Genomic DNA, 17,360 nt, shown 5'->3' with positions numbered 1-17,360 from the left:
ATGCAAAACCATTACCGCAGTCGCGGCATCATTTTCCCTTCCCTTCTCGGCAATCAGGTATCCCATTAGCCTGTTTGATTACTGCTGCTCACGAAGGGGTACCTTCGCTGAACCAGCTTCAGTGGCTTCTGGATCTGTCTTCCGAGAGGAGCCAGTTAAGTTGGAATGTAGTCGTGTGTGTGAATCCGAGGCAGCCTGAGTCACATCCATGTGTCCTTTTTTGTAGCTGCTGTTTCTTATCCCTTTGCCTTTCCTCTCTGGGAGCCGTAATTCTTGACGTGTCTGAGATAGTCTGGGGTGAACCCTGGAAAGGACGTACACAAACGTGCCGGCCCCTTCTTGGCGAACAGGCAAATTCCTCGGCTAGCCACTGTTTGCCTTTCATTAGAGGGATTCCCTGAGCACTTTGTTCAATGTGTCTTCAAGGTTTTTAAAAGCAGAGAAGCCTCTGCTAATTTTCCCAAGTTGGGCTAAGAGTCCAGCGTGAACTGTAGCAGAAATCAGGAAAATTTAATAAATGTTGATCAATGACTCTACCTTGCCTTTCTGGTTTCTCCTGAGTAATTTTCACAGATTGCTTTCATGCCAACCAATACAAATAGGATTTGAGCCAAGCTTTCAACTTACATTTACATCTTTATAAAATAGATACCTACCTCTCAATGATATCTGCCCAGAAGTCAGACACAGAGACGTGGCTTCTGAGTTATACACCCTGAAGACCTCCTCTCTCCTTTCGCAATGTGTGGTGTGGCAGCGTCACACACACCCTCGGCAAACATTAACTGAGCCTGATGACAATGACAATTACATCTTCTTACACTCATCTCAGGAACAAGTTATGAGTCCATCTTTAGATTGTAGAGATGTTTTATTTTTGTTCCTTTAAAAATGAAGACCAAGTGTTTCTAACAAAACACTGCAATTTAAAACCAAAGTTTCATGTACGTACATCTGTACAGCCCAAAACATGGTTTTCAGTTAAGGAACCCATTTCATAGGGAGACACTTCCAGTTTGTGAGCAACAACTTTTCAGCATTGTTTAGGGGTGACAGAATAACCCCATAGTTTTGCACAAGTATTTATGCCTACTAGGTATGGGAGTAAGCTTCTTGGTGACATTGCTTATATACGGTTAACAGTTTTTTTAACTTTCCAATGTCACTTTCCCATCTTCACATAGGCCAGGGCACTCACAAATAACTGGAACTCCACTGCTTGGAAGTTTCTGGAAAACAGCCTTTCCAAAACATATCACAGGGACTTCCCTGGTGGTCCAATGGTTAAGACTCCGTGCTTCCACTACAGGGAGCACAGGTTCAACCCCTGGCTGGGGAACTAAGATCATAAGATCCCACATGCCATACGGCCAAAGGAAAAAAAAAAAAAAGAAAGAAAACACTTCACCCCAGGCAGTCCCAGAACTCCCGACCACCGATTTTTATGTGTGCACACTCAAGAGCTCCAGGGAGCGATTCACTCTCTTGTCTTAATTAATTTGGCCCTAGAGTGGTAGAGGTATCTTTTTATTTTTGAAAAACTAAAGCAAAAAAGGAGAAATATTCTAGTTCCCAGGTAGAACCGGAAGACATGGCCTTACCAGGGCTCCTGCTCTCCCCGCAAGGCCGCGCGGGTGGCCCCACTGCCCTGGGCAGCTTTTCACTTCATCCAGGTGACATGTCTGCTTTGTCTCAAAGGCTTCCAGCTGCAGGGAGACTGCAGGCCTGACTCACCGCTGGCTCTGCAGCAGGACATGGCTGGACATCATCCTCACCAGCTGGCGTCTCTATCCATCCTGCTGCCCGGCAGCCCCCAGGCCTCACCTGCTCAGGTGCTGTGTGCACCTCCTCCCAGGCTGGTTGTTCGGTGCAGAATTACTGCTGCTCCACTACAACAGGCATAAGGCTTGTGGAGTGTCTGGAACAAAGACGTGCTCCCTGTTGTGTCACTTTCCCTCTCTTTTTCCAATAAAATCTTTCCTAATAGACATTTAAGTATAAAGATGCCTATAAAATATGCCTTTCTATAATTGTGCTATAAATTAAATATTTTTCTGCTTTTTTTCTGTCTCACTGGGAAGGAACCTTTAAGATCTAGTTCACTCTCCTTATTTTAAAGACAAGTGTCCTGAGAGCCAGGGAGGTGAAGTGACTTGCTGGGGGTCACACAGCTGGTTGGGCATGAGGCTGGCACCAGTGCCAAGGTCTCCTGGTCCACACTGGACAAGGCCCCTCCCTTCCTTCCACCCACTTCTCTCTCCTCCTCAGCTCATTCCCTACCTCCCCACCCTGTGCATTATGGCTGTGTCTCAGACGACATCCTCTGGAGGATACTGCCGGGGAGGGAATCTTTGGGGATTCAGACAGGGAGTGACCAGACCTGGGGGGGGGGGGCCTGGGAAATAACTGTCACGGGGCCAGGAAGGAGCTTTTTTTTTTTTTTTAAGCAGAGTCTGTTTCCTTCTTTTTGTTTTTTCTTCACTAGAGCTACATGTTGCTATGGGAACAAGGATGGCACAGGGAGCCCAGAGCCACTCACCGGCTGACAGTGCCCGTAAATAAATTCTGCCTCACTCCAGGCTCGGCGCTGAGTGGTCCTGGAGGGCAGCTCAAGCAGCCACTTACAGACTCTCCATCCTGCTCGTGCCAGCGGTGCAGACCCTCCAGCGGCAAGCTCCCTGGAGCTCATGGAGGGATCTGCACTCCCCGCCCTCCCAAGCCCGCCATGGCACAGCCTCATCCCTGTCTGCCCATCAGGATGACCCGATCCACTTTTCAGATGCCAAAACCCCTCCTCAGGACCATCCCCGTCAGCCGCCACTGCTCCGCTCACTCCATCACTCGGCCTCCACCAGTGCTGCTCCTCGCAGCATCCCCCCACCCCCACTCCAGGTGAAGGCGTCTTCTCGTGGGTTGACTTCTGTCAGGCGCTGAAGCTGCAACGCCCCCCAGGGAAGGGCCCTGCCTGGGTTTCTCTCCTGGTTCCAGCCCGGCTGGTGCACGAAGCCTGCCTGCAGGGACCGTCTGCTCCCCAGCGCCTGACTCGACGACCTGGCCCGGGCAGAGCTGGGCTCATTTCTGAAGCTTTACCATTTGTTATGCCTTTTGGGGAGACAGAGCAGCCTGGATGTTAAGTGCCAACTGCCTGGATTCAAACCCTGGCTCTGCCACTCACCAGGCATGACTGTGTGCGAGTCACTGAACATCGCTCAGCTTTGGTTTCCTCGTCAATTTATCCCTTTTGCTTAAACCAGAACATTTTTATTGTGAAAACCATGCACTAAAAGGTGCATGAAATACAAATGTATAGCTTGCTGAATAACTATATAGTCAACACCAGCCGTGTAAACCACACGCAGGTCAAGAACCAGAAAAACCGCTGGCGCAATGTGGTCCCTTCCTGATCTAAGCCTCCCTGCTGGAGACCCACAGTCTGGCTTTCATAATAATCATTTCTTTTCTGTGTACACACCCTCAGATGTTACAGCTTAGTTTTGCCTGTTTTTGACGTTTGTATGAACATAATCCTACTACACGGATTCTTCTGTACTGGCTTCTGTCCTTCAACATGCTGTAATGTTCATCCCCGTGGATCGCGGGGAGGAGAAGTTGTTTCACTAAATCTTTCCCTTTATTTGGCTGCCTGATGGGGAGAGGGAGAGATGGACGGACAGACCGAACGATTCATCTGCTCACTCAGGCAGCAGGTACTCTCTGCTCACATGCGCCAGGTCCAGGCTAAGGCTAGGATACAAGACCACGTAGCCTGTCTCCGCAGCTACATAAATTCAATATGTAAATGGAGACCTGAGAGCTGCCGACAGACTGTCGACCCCATGCTCACTCTCTATTACTGACTAGGCAAAGGCTTTCCCGTGGGTCTTTCCATACTGCAGAAAGTTAGCTTTTCCTACAAGTCCTTTCTAACCCCCGGAGCTGCTTGTGCCCCTGAGGTCTCTGCCTCCTAAAAAAATCACTCCAGAACCTGCTCTCCAACCCAGGTTTCATCAAAGCCATAAGAAGAAACAGGCGTAACTTGTATTTCTTTTAATAGACTGATGGATTGTCGTAGGTCCACAGACAGACCTCATTCGGACCCAGCCTGACCTCCTTAAGGACAAAGCAGTGTGCCTTTGCGGCTTTGCTGTGGTTAACTAGTGAAATGAAAATGAAGGGTGTGTGAGGGGAGCTGCATCAGAACTAGCACGGCCGCTGCACGGCACGAGTGGAAACTTCAGATCCACCAGGACCTGAAGGTGGTCCTACTGACAAGGCCACGTCCAACGTCCTTCAGACAGGAGAGCCTTAGAAAGGGAAGCAATGCCTCCTCTCGAGTAGCTCGGAGTCAAGTAGCAGTTGAGGCAGGTGGGCTGGAATGACCTCGAGGTTGCACTGGTGACTGAGACCAAGAGAAAGTGATGGAGGAAACAGCCAAGGAGACCTTTTTGGCTACAGGCACTGGGAAGATTCAGATGAATGAAAACAACTGAAGGAGAGCAGGACGGAGCGGGCACTCGCTGAAAGACAAACTGACACGTGCCTGCCATCTAGTGCTAAGTGTGAGAGGAAGACAGAGGAAAGAAGCCTGTGAAAGGGCGCAGAGGGAGGATGGTATCCAAGGGCAGAGCAGAGAAACGTGAGAAGCACGCCGCAGGGAGGATTACAGAGCAGGGAGGAGGAGCAGGATGACAAACTCGCTGGCAGGCAATGAAAGGAGGATGTTCTAAGAAGTTAAGATAACTGACAAGGAAGCACTGAGTACACAAGGCGCAGGAGGTCACTGAAGCAAGTGGTGGAGTCTTTGGGAGGTAAACATTAGGGGAATTTATTGACAGAAGTCGTAAACGTAGCTAAAAAATGAAATGAATTCATCGCCGTGGTGCTCACAAAGGAAAATGAGAGACAGATGCCAGGAGCAGACACGCACGTCCCAGAGGACAGGGATGAAATGCTGAGGAAATCAGAAGCGTGCCCAAACAGGTGATCAAGAAATCTGAACGTTCGCAGCCCTCCTCGGCCGCGTCACCTGAGAGCTGGCCCTGATCCGGGTGGGGATCAGCGTGCAGCACAGATGCTGAGCCTGATGCGGGAAGGCCTGGCCGGCTACGGCAAGACAGACATGTGCCCGTGTCGGGCAAGAATTCCCCATCAGTTTTAGCTCTGGACACCTCTGCTATCCTGCTAGCAGCTGGGGTGTCTGGAGGTGGGGGCACTTCCTGAGCCGCCGGCAGCTCTGGCCACAGACACAGGCCACTTTCCACCTGCTGCCCATCTCTGCCGAACGCTCTCAACTCTCAGGAGCTCCAAGCTGTGCTTCCCCACCGTGTCCTGCGCGGAACCCCCTCTCCGGGCGGGGCAGTGCCTGCAGAAACCAGTCTTACCTGGGAGACGTGGCACATTTCTCTTTCCGCTATCCACAAAGACCATCTAACCTTCCCATGCTAGAAACCAATTCCATCTATGCTTCTTGAAATTCGCACACAGTCTTTGGGCTGGTAACATTTGGCATCTAAAGGGAAAGAGGTCCTGGCTCTGACTAAACCAAGGCCACTGATGTCACTCAGCAAACAAGCAGGGCCAGACTGAGGAACCCCTGCCTCGGCTCCACTGTGAGGAAGAGGCTCCCTGACCGCTGTCTTCTCATGACTCGGTTCTGGCTCCATGGGACTCGGGACCAGGGTTGTCCTGGACCCCCCGCCTGCCTTCCCCGGCCGTCGGCGCCATCACAGTTCCCAGGCCTGGCCTCCCCAGGAGTCCTGCCCGACCGACCCCAGTCACCCTCCTTCCCTCACACCTCTGACCTTTGCCCCACATCCTTGCCCTTCTCTAAGAATGGGGATATGACGCCCAGAACCCAGTGTGCTGCAGTAAAGAACGTTCTCTTTGAGGGTTCACTACATCCTTGGTGCTCTGTGAAATTCAACTCTTGTGCCTTCTTGTTTGTTCTGAGAATGACAGTTTATGGATCTTGCCTTATGATCCTGGTCACTGTTTATTTTATGATTTGAGATGTTCCCAGGTTGGCAACACTACACTGAGGCTTTTTTTCTTGATCAATAACCCACTCAGTAAGGCAGCTGAGCAAGTTGCTCATCAGCCAAATGTGACGGGTCACCCATTAATTAGTGACCTAAGTCAACCCACGCTAACTGGCTGGTCCAGTCAAGTAGCTGGGGCTCCCTGCACAGATATTTTTGTAAACTCATCAGGGAGAGGGGATCTTGCACTCCAGCTTTAGAGTTCTGTAAGGGGAAGTTACTTTTCATCTGATCTCTGAGGTGATGGGCTTGGGGCTGAGGGCTTGGAAAAAGACTCTGACCAGACTTGCTCCGGTGCTTCTCAGCCTTCTCTGAGTTAAGAATTCCTTCTGTTGTAAATGATAATTACAGATTCCCATTTAGGAATTAAAGAAAAAAATTTGTCTTTTTTTTAATGCATTATATAAGAAACAAGTGACTGCAAATAAAAATATTTAATTTTAGCTTCATATACTATTATGTAAAGATAAATTCAAATTGTTTTCCAATTTAGTAAGTAATACATACATAATTAATTTAAGTGGTAAGAAAAATCGAGATTTATTGGCAAAATTTAACAACTATGATGTTTGGTTTGGGGCTCAAATATATATTAAAATGCAGATTCAAATTTACTTTTGTTCCATCATCAAAAAAAAGAAAAAAGTGTTTTTATGACCTGATGTTTAGAATTCTTTAATTTTATGCTTTAAAAAAATCAGTTGCTTTGCTTTTGTAATTTTCAGGTTTGTTTTGAAATGAAGAGGTAAGAAAAAGTTTCAGGCTTCTGTTTATAAGCTCTCCTCTGCAAGAAACACATTGTGGGCGTGTATCATTTTTATTCTAAATAAATAAAAAGGCAAAATGAATATAAATTATCACAATATTTGCACTTCTTAAAATACTTTTTGAAGTGCCAGAAGCACCTTGATGTGCCCTGGAGAATTCTGAGTTGACAAACATAATGCATGAATCCAGGGCCAGCTGCATGATGTGTGGGGCTCAGTGCAAAATGAAAATGTAGAGCTTCTTGTTCAAAAAGGCAGGAAAAAAGCTTCTCCTTTGCTCCCACAGTGTCTCTCCTGACGTGTCCTGGGGTTTTCATTTGCTTTTTGATGCTGCGCTCGCTCGGGCTCAGGCTTGGGGGAGAGCCTTAGGTCAGGGCAGGCGCTCACGGCACCCTGGGCCCTATCCTGGGACTCGCACGTGAGACTCACACTAGATCCTGACCCCCCCCACAAGCGTGCGAGGCCCCCACTGAGAGTGGCGGGTGGCAGTGGCCACAGGGCAGGCTGAGGAGGGGGAGGCTGGGCAAGTCCATGCTCCAGGGGTCAGGGGGTGGGTGGCTGAGAACCTGTCCCAGGAAGGTGAGGAGGGGCAGGGCTGGCCTGCAGGTCAGCCGAGGCTCGGGGCCCTGGTGGGCACTCCACTGTCCCACGGGGGCTTCCCTTATAAAAGAAAATTCAAAGGTAAAATTGCCAAGACTATCAAGAGGGTGCTAGAGAGCATTAAACCCTAAGCTCTGAGCCCCCTTCTGGATACGGAGCCCCACGCCACGGCCCTGGTCACACACCCAGGAAGCCGGTCCTGTACAGATCTGAGAAAGTTCACGTTAAGATGAAATTGCAGGACGGTTACTACTTTTATGCCTTGCATTTACTACCTCGAGTTTCAACCTTACTGTTCCTTATGACTGCGGTCTTTAACCAGCGGTCAGGCCTTCAGGGGTGCACGCTCAGCACATCTGACTGTAAAAGCACCAGCTTGATGAGCACCTGCCGGACTCCAACCCACCAGCACCGGCGCTCACTCTATGCCCACCTGAGAAACAGAAAGGCTAAGTAATAATTAACTTACGGGTTGATTATTTTGCACTCAAAATGGAAACAGATGTCCTTCTCACCTTAAACGGTGTGAGTGGACCCTGAGGTGCCTCTGTGAGCCCAGCGGGGATCCACGCTGCTGAGGGGGGCAGTCCCGGCGTGCCTGGCGCGGCCCTGGGCTGCGCTTGCGGTCCTGGTGCAAGAACTCAAAGCGCCCTCCCCTCACGCTCTCGACTCACTGCGGGCACTGTCCTCTCCTCTCTGATCTGGAGGAACCCAGTGCACTTCTCCAGAGAAAAACAGCATGTTTGAGGCCCAGGAACCTCACCTGCCTGCTGCCCTGACCGCAGGAGCCCAAACTGGGGAGAATAACCTGCCCACTCTTCCCTCGTGAAATCCAAAGGTGACGGAACATCCACAAACAGTGCAGCCCAATGGAATGGCTGCTGCCCCGGGATCTAGGCCTGGGCCTAGGTGAGGAACAGGCCAGGGAGGAAGAGGCTCACCCGAGAACACTTATGTGCAGGCTGGCACAGGACCGGGGGGCCGGACAGAAGGAACCAGCAACTGTGCGCCTCAGCTGCCCCGCGGGGCTGGGGCTCCTTGCACACCATGCTCAGAGGGCCCAGGGACCACTGAGACAGCTGACGTCTGGGAGGGCGGAGGACTCTGAGGACAGGGCGTTTGACCTCTCCAGGTCTCTGCAGAGTGGCTGGTAGGCGGAAGCAAAGCCGCAGGAGCAGGCTTCCATTCGCTGGTGAAGAGCTACCCAGAAATGGTAACGACGTCCCCACCGTGCAAGAGCAGGACTTTCTCCTGTCCCAAGCTGAACAACAGGACATTAGCGGGTGGAACAAACAGCTCCACTTAACTCAGGATGTGGCATTTACCTGTACACCAGGAAATATCACCGTGTCTTTCAGGAAAGGGGACCCTTACCTCATTTGCTGTGTTGTGTGTTCCAACGATTCGAATGAAGGAGGCCGGCCGTCTTTCAAAAGTTACTGATTGCCAGGACCTGTGAGGAGAAGCACAAGCATTGCCTGGTTAGACCACCCAGTTGACCCTGCTGACAGCACGGGGCCAGCAGAGCCCAGTACGTGGACGGGGAGGGCCTCCTGCGCCGTAGGTGGGCGGGGACAGGGCTCCACCCACTGTGGGGAGACGGGCAGGAGCACACGGTGTTCCCTACAATCTCATCAAAGAAGGCGCCCTGCCCTTCTGCGAAGGCGACGGGATTCTCATAAAGCTCGACATAAGCGTGAAGGGCAGACTGCGTACACGTAGTGACAAGAGTGTGGCCGAACAGAGGAGTGACCAAGGCTGGTGGAGTTCATGAAGTAACAGGGCCACGATGGGGCTGCCTTCAGAGGGCTGTGGGCTGAATGGATGCGTCCAGGTGGGCGCAGTGACTTCGCTGGGGAGCCCTGGGAGGAGGAGCTGAGGCAGGGCAAGGGGAGGACAGGGCTGGGCGGCACTCGCTGCAGTGTGAGCCCCAGGCTCCTGTCTGAACCCCTCACCCCACCCCCTGCGAGTGGTGGCACCTGGGGAAGAAGAGGCAGTTTCTCCATAGGCCTCCCTCCAGCCCTCCTTTTCCCACTTCCAAATATGCCCCCCCAAACAGTTTATTCTCTGGACCAGCCAGTCTCCGGGTGGGCTCAAAAGCAGCCCCACTATTTTAAAAGCCATTCCTCAAGGATCAGCAGGGGCTGGGCCAGTTCATTTAAAGCCCAGCCGAGCGGGCCCCAAGCCACCCCTGGGAGGAGGCAGTCTGCTCCCGGCTTACCGCCCCGTTCATCAGAACACACGGGGAGCTCAGCATCCACAGCTGCAAACCAGTAATACTTTCATAAGAAATGTGAGGAGTTCACAGTTGTTGCATCCCTCCTCTGTCCACACAGTGGAAGTGCCAGCTGCTGGGAAGCTGTTTCCTGTAATTGTCTAATTACCAAGTAATGCTACTAAAGAAAATACATGTATTTGCGGTTTGTTTTCCCCCCTTTGCTTTCAGGTGTTCCATCTTCTCTCTCCCTGTGAGCCTCCCACTGAGACTGATTCACTGCTGCCTGGACACCAGGCCCCTTAAGGTCATTAAAAAGTCGTTACCATCCTGTGTGCAAAGTCTGTGCCTCCAGAAGCATGTTTCTGGAACAGCATAAGAAAAATCACTCTTTGTAAAAAGGCTATTATTCATACATGAAGGTGATGCCATCTGACCATCCCCAAGGCCTGCACTCCTGGCCCATTTTCTCTGTGTTTTGCTCCCAGACCCATGCAGCTCCCTTGGAAAGCCGGTGGGCCTATGAGGAAGGCCCTGTGGGGCTTCAACTCTGGGCCTGGGCTCGCTCCCACAGGCCTCGGGGTCACTTCTGAGCTAAGCAGGGTAACTGAGCACAGATCTGCCTCCTTCCTCTGGCAGGTCAGGGGAAGCTAGGGTCCACAATGCGAGGGCATCAGAGTCCCATCCCTGCTGCTAATGCAAGAGGCAGCACGCACCAAAGCTGGTCCACCCTGCTTCTCAGGCCACCCCTCCAGGAAAGGGAAACAGAACTCGGGCAAGTGACCTCAGACGGTGACAACTATTAGGTTCAGCCAGTTTCACAAAAAGGACTGGGGTAGAGAAGGGGGCGGGAGTGGAGCAGACAGCGTGAAGACTTTTCTTCTTAGATTTCTAGTCCTATGCTAATCCAAAAAATCGCCTGGCGCTTCTGGACGTGAAGGTATAACTTGACTCTCGTAAGCTCATGGTACTCGACAACATGCTCAGGGCTCTGACAGTGCAGACAGGCCCCTAATCACTCCCTCTGTGGAAGACCCCTCCTCCCTCCGCAGTGTGGAGTGGAGGCCAAGGCCCTGAAGGAAGTGAGGGTTCGCCGTGAGTCATCCTGGGCAGAGCCGGGCCTGAACCCCAGTCTCCCTTTCCTCACCATGGCCCCCTCGGCTCCCATCTCCTGCCCCAGCCTCCGCGGCGGGCCTGGGCTGGCACCACCGGCCCCCACCTCTGCTGGGGGAAGCAGGGCTGGCAGGGCAGCAGCCTGAGAAGGAGGGAGCATTTGTGGAGTAATAAGATCAGAAGGCTTCAATTTAATACCAATCCTCCATTACCCTGCATTAATATCTAATCACATTAGAGTTCATTTTCACTAACACAGCCCGAGAGTTGAACAGACGATTTCATTTTCAGCAAACTGGATAACAACCCCAGGACCAAAATACGAGTAGGAAGGGAAGCTGGTGAGGATGAGATAATGAGCATCTCTCCCTCCAAAGTATCAGATTCCACTTCCCCTGAACTTTTTCAAAACAACTTTCAGTGCTGCCCAGTGGGGAAAGGATAAGGCAGCATCAGGACATTGTCACATCGGAGCCGCATTTGTAATCAGGGTGCAACCTTGAGGAGGGTTCACGCTTCACGGGGCCAGGACCCATCACCACCACTTAGTCTACACAAAAGCTTGACTGCCATTTTTATTGAGCTTACAGAGAGCTGTATAAATATTCCTACTTGCCCAGGACTCGGAATCTCTTTAGTAGGCAACACTCCCAGGAAGACAACAGAACAACAGGGGTGTAGCACCACTCAGTTCTGAGCCAAGACTGGGTGCCGGGAGGACGTGTCTGAACAGGAACAATGGGTGTCAAAAAATATGTGCGGGTCTTTGCTCTGAGCACCTACCCCAAACAGAAAAACCTACACGGGACTGAAGTCCCAACTCCGGCACTTGCCATCTCTCCAGCTGACAAATCACGCCCGCTTCCTGAGCTGTAGTTTCTTCATTTGTCCAATGCTGACAGAAATAATACCGCTCCCTTGGTTACAAAAATGCATCTAGAATGAGGTCCTGATTATGTTAAACTGTAAATACCTATACACACACGCATTCAAAGAGGGATGTCTACAAGAATGTTTGCCAAAATGTTTGGATGGAAGAATTTCAAGAGACATTAATTGTACTTTTGTACTTTTCTGTCTTGTTTGAGTTTGGTAGAATGTACATGAAAGCATTAGAAAAAGTACCTATCTTGCCTACCACCCAAGGCTTTAACACAGATCGTGTGACACGAAGCAAATGAAAATGCCAGCACTGTATTATTACGTAGAATATTTCCAGTTGAGAGGATCACTGGGGGACAGTCAAGACAGCAGGTTTTATTCATGGCCTTTCATGAACTAGAGGTAGGACTGGCAAAGTGGTTGACAGCATGGGCTCTGGAGCCAGGCTCCTGGGTTTGAATTTTTACCAGCTCTGTGACCTTAGGCAAGCTGCTTAACCTTTCTGGGCTTTAGTCTCCTCTCTGTAAAATGAGGATAATAAAAATACCTATCTAAATTTTTGGTGTGTGAAGATTAAATACATTAACAAATGTAAACCACCTAGAACAGTGCTGGCATACACTAGGCTCTAAGAAAAATAGCTGATATTGGTATTACTACTGTAATTACCAGCCAGCCATGTGAACCTGGACGAGACACACTGTTTCCCTGGGCCCCACCTGTGAGTCACTGAGTTTGATGGCGTATGATTTAGTGACTACTGCAGAGGTTCCCACCACCCTCCCATCAGCACCCATTTCCTGGAGGCAGACAAGGTAGCTGGGCTTTGAAGGAATTAAACACGCATTTGTTGAATACATTCTTGAGGTTGGTACCTGCTGGGTGTTATGGGAAACATGCAAGATGTAGTGCTTGCCCTAAAGAAGCTTAGGATCTCTCTGGGGACATAAGCTATCCTTCCATGAACTAGTCAGAGAACAATGCAAACAGTACTGTGGTCCCAACTTATAAACTGGTAGTGTTCCAAAACATCCCTGGTAATTGGCTATTTGAAGCTTGGAAGCAATTTTTTCAGAGAAATAAAGCTATACATTTTGATTGAGTTACCCGGCCCACCCATAAAACTCAATTTAACCCATAATGAGGCTGAAATACTATGTATATGAAGTTTAAAAATGGAAGGAAAAAATGTTGTTGTTGCCATAGTAGTAATTAAACAAGCCAGAAAAACAAGTGATTTAAAACAATCTCTCTAAAGCTACTGCTTGAGGAATGAGGATAAAATACTGTAATGCATATAAAATCCTAGGGCTGCAGCTGAAATATGGTAGGTGGTCTGTTTATAAGGAGAGTGAAAAAGTGGGCCAAGAACTGTCCTTCTAAAAGCCTATTCGGCCTGCAGACCACCGTGTGGTTTACAGAGTGCTTCACAATCGCTGTGAACATGCTACTCATGAAAACATAAATGCTTGTAAATTTTGTTTACTATTCTGGGAGGAGATATGCTGAATTCATGATAGTGCTTGTCTCTCAGGAGAGGGTGAGGACTGGGGTTTGCTGATGGGGAACAAAGGATACTTCAACACCAACTGGAATGTTTTATTTCTTTGATTAAAATAAAAAGACCAAGTGTATGTGAAAAATATTAACTACAGTCAATTCTGGGGATGAGTATGTGAGTGAATGTTGTAATACTTTTCATTCTTTTCTGCATTTTAAACACTTCTTAAAATAAATAAAAAGAAAGAAAGAGAAGAAAGGGATTAAAATGGTGTCTGTGTTTATGTCAGGGGAAAGGTGGAGTCAGTCCCTCGGTGGGGCTGGGGGTTTGCCGGTGGGGGAGGCAGGGGGTCGCCAGGTCCCAGGACAGCGGAGTCTTTGTCCGAAGCAAGCAGAGGACAGGAGAGCTGCCTGGTTGGGGAGGAGGGTGCGGCTGCCCTCTGTGAGTACAGGGCTTGTGAGAGTGGCTCTGGGTGATGAGAGCACCACACAGGCCCTAAGGGCTCAGCTGAGAAGGGCTTCCCATCCTAAGCCACATCCTGCCTTCTCTGGGGATCCTGCAGATCCTATGGCAAGGTCTTTTCAGCTCTGAAAAATTACGTGACTTTGCTGCCTACGCTATAAAGGGAAAGCAAATGTCAGACTTTTTCTGCAGCACACGTGGTGGACACCAGGGAGATGGCCAGGAGTGTCTGGCCAGGGCCAGACTGGCAGTTAAACATAGCAAATTGAACACATGGGTTAAGCTTTGCTCCCTCCACTAAAAGGGCAGTAAGAAAATTTAATGTATGTTTCATATCAAATATATGTGCTACAATGCACACACACAAACACAAAACAAGCACAAAGAAAGCATGAGGAGATGTCACCATCTTTCTCTGCCAGCACCTCAGAGAGAAACACACAGGAAGCAAGCGAATTCACACTGCAGACTCTTGAGTCACCAGCTACTTCTGAAGGTGGGGGGCAGGCAGGGGGCTGGCTGAAAACAGGTAAAAGGAGCAGATGGACTCCTCAACCCCCCTCTCCTTCTTCCTGCACAGCGGGGATGAGCCCTTTTCCACCTCGGCAGAGACAGGGATTTCACTCTGGAGTCTTTGAACAGAGAGGGTCTAGACTCTGGGACACCATGCACAGCAGAGGGTGGGACCCTGCAGGGGCTGAGAGCGAGGAATACACGGAAGTGAATATCCCAGATGGCAAGACTTCCAGCTCCCTTCCCTCCCTCGGCTTTCAGGCCACCGTGATCCAGGCTTAACCCCCAGGCAGGGGACTGGAGGGTCCCTCTGAGACTCGGAGCAGCCCAAGAGGAAAGACCTAGAGATACTGATCTACCTTCCTCCTCTCTGTCCCTTCATTCTTCCTTCTGTAAATATTTATCAAGTGCTTAATGAAGAAGGCCCTATTTTAGACTCTGCCCTCAAGTAGCTTACCTTATAGTGAGAGAGAGAGACAAATAAAAGAAACAAAGATACCAGAGTTAAAGAAGGACTATGGAGAAAAATAAAGCAATGTAAGTAAACTGAGAGGGTCACGCCTCTTTAGATAATGTATTTAAGGAAGTTCTCCAGTAAAGTAACAACTGAGCTAAGACCTACATGATGGATGAAATGGCCGTGCAGAGCTGAAGCGCATTTCCATGAGAAGGAACCTAAGGTGGCCGGTGTGCTGGATCTGAATGAGTGGGCAGAAGTCTCTCTCCCAATGAAACGCCTAAGCCCTGTCTGATAACCTTGAATGAAGTCCACAAACCCGCCCACACTCAAAAAGCTTTCTGCCTGCTTTCTCAGTGCCTAACGCTTAATGGTAAACAACCAGTCAAAGATCACCAAAGGCTCTAACATGAAAGATAGAGACCAAACGCAAATAGAAAAGAAAAATATCTCAAAGGATATAGATATAGTTCAGTAAGCAGAATAAAACTTCAGGGAAACTTATATTACCACCAGAAAGATAAAAGAAAACAGTATCACACCCTTGAAATAAGAATAAAATACGTGAAAAAGAAATATTTGGACAACAAGAAAGCGCTCTTGTAAATTAAAACTATGGGGCTTCCCTGGTGGCACAGTGGTTAAGAATCCGCCTGCCAATGCAGGGGACATGTGTTCGAGCCCCGGTCCGGGAAGATCCCACATGCTGCGGAGCAACTAAGCCCGCGCGCCTAGAGCCTGTGCTCTGCAACAAGAGAAGCCACAGCAATGAGAAGTCCACAAACCGCAACAAAGAGTAGCCCCTGCTCGTTGCAACTAGAGAAAGCCCGTGCACAGCAACGAAGACCCAACGCAGCCAAAAATAAATAAATAAAATAAATTTATATATATAAAAAAACTATGAATTGAAATAAGTAATTCAACAATATAGTTAGAAGCTTAAGTTGAGGAAATTTCCTAGAAGGTCAAACAAAATGACAAAGATAGAAAATAAAAGAAAAAGGATAAGAGAATGAGATGATCAAACCAAGAGGTCCACTATCCAATTAGCAGATGTTCCAGAAAAAAAGAGCAGAAAAGACATGAGCTATCAAATGTAAAAGTCACACAAGAAATTTTCCCAGATATGAAGGACGTAAGTTTCTAAGTTACAGGCCACTGAGTGGCCACCACAATGAATGAGAAAGCAAAGCATATTATTGAGAAACTTTAGAAGATCTAAATGCTTCTGGAGGGGACCTTCTGTCTAGAAGGTCAGCACAAAGATGTGGGAACCAGAATCACATGAGATTTTTCAAAAGCTTTAGCTTAGATGTGCTCTGAGCACGGGAACAAGGCAGTAGCACTGTTTGAACAGCAAGAGAACAGAAACAACCTAAACGCTCATCACTTGGGACTGGTTAAGTAAATTATGGTACGTCTCTATCCCATGAAAGACTGTGCAGCTGGAGAGACAGGGAGGGAGAATTTCTAGAGATATCCAAGGTGTAGAAAAAGTTGTATTAAAAAATGGGGAAAATACACACATTTTTATATGTTTACACATTATCATCTCTGGAGGAAGGGGTGGGTGGGAAGGAGACATTTCACTATCTATAGTTTTACATTTTTAAACCATATTAAATATACTTTCTTTGAATGTATTGTCGTTTCAAAATATTTTTTAGAATTTTAAAGAGAAAAAAGGAAAGCAGTTGCCTCTGGAGAGTGGGGTCTGGGGTGAAAAAGGGTGAAGCAGGGGGTTGTTGCTTTTTTGTTATAAGCCTTGTGCTCCTACTTGACTTTGAAAGCTGAACATGTATATTTTTGATAAAAATTTAAAAGTTCAAAAGTTTAAAAACAAAACAATAAAAAACAGAGCCAAGAAAGGGAGAGAAGCCTGTGGTGACGAGGAATGGCAAGGATACGTGTGGAGCGTTTTATTTACAACCTTTGGGTGCAGGGCTAGAAGGAAAACGTGAACCTTCAGAAAAGATTCTCGAAAAGGGAGGAAATATTAAAGGCTGTCAACTGAGCGTACGCAGTGGCGGTGGTGCCTCCTCCCAGCCGTGTGGCACTGAGCAGGGCCGGGTGCTGAAGGTCTTGAGTGAGCTTCCAGGCCTGCCTGGCCTGAAGACCCTCTGACGGATCTTTATGAACTCACCTCTTGCGCTGGCCCCCCAGCTGCCTGCCGTCCCTCTGTCCCTCTGAGCACGCTGTTCTTCGTCTGCCTTGCTGCTGCCGTGGGCCAAGGACCACACTCATCTCTTTAATCACATCTGAAGATGCTCCGTGGACCAGCCACGTGAGGGAGAGTGCGTCTTCCATGACGTGGTGAGGTGGGGACCCTTACATTGTAACAGCCTTAAAACTGGGCCCTGCACGCACTCCGGCTGGCTCCCAGCCTAGCACGTACCGCAACCCGCTCACTTGCTCAGATCTCTGGTGCCAGGCTACGCTGAAGCCTTCCTTGGTGCAGGCCTCAGCAACCAATCTGGCACCTGGGAGTTAATTCTTTTGTCTAGCAGCATGCTTAACTGGATTTTATAGCCAACTCACTGCCCCGACTTACAGGGAATTCTGGGCTCGTGCCATTCACTCTGTCTGTCCCTCCATTCCACAGCTATTTATTGAGAGCCTTCTATGTGCCAGGCTTAGGAAAAACGGTGCCAAGTTCGTCTAACCTGACTGCAGCCCTGAGGTGGCAGGGAAACAGCTTGTCAGGAGCCACCGGGATTAGTGATCATTTAGTCATATGCTGATCAGCCAAATGCTTACTGAGATCAAGGGTCATGCAGGGAAGGCTCACAGACATACTTTGCTGGTTTACTGA

General features: G+C 49.1%; 1 protein-coding gene across 1 annotated transcript in view; it reads right to left on the bottom strand.

Annotated features, from left to right (window-relative positions):
* The window catches only part of BTBD9 (BTB domain containing 9), a 405,922-nt gene that overhangs the window by 8,441 nt on the left and 380,121 nt on the right, over window positions 1-17,360 (bottom strand). Inside the window, exon 10 of the mRNA XM_029243461.1 lies at window positions 8,780-8,858. Within this exon, the coding sequence (XP_029099294.1) occupies window positions 8,780-8,858 (79 nt within the window). The remainder of the gene's footprint in view (window positions 1-8,779; window positions 8,859-17,360) is intronic.

The sequence above is a fragment of the Monodon monoceros genome, unplaced genomic scaffold, assembly GCF_005190385.1.
Source record: "Monodon monoceros isolate NGI ecotype Baffin Bay Population unplaced genomic scaffold, NGI_Narwhal_1 Super_Scaffold_3, whole genome shotgun sequence".
NCBI classification, from domain to species: Eukaryota; Metazoa; Chordata; class Mammalia; order Artiodactyla; family Monodontidae; genus Monodon; species Monodon monoceros.
The sequence above is the reverse complement of the archived record's forward strand: the minus strand, read 5'-3'. Positions and strand labels throughout refer to the sequence as shown.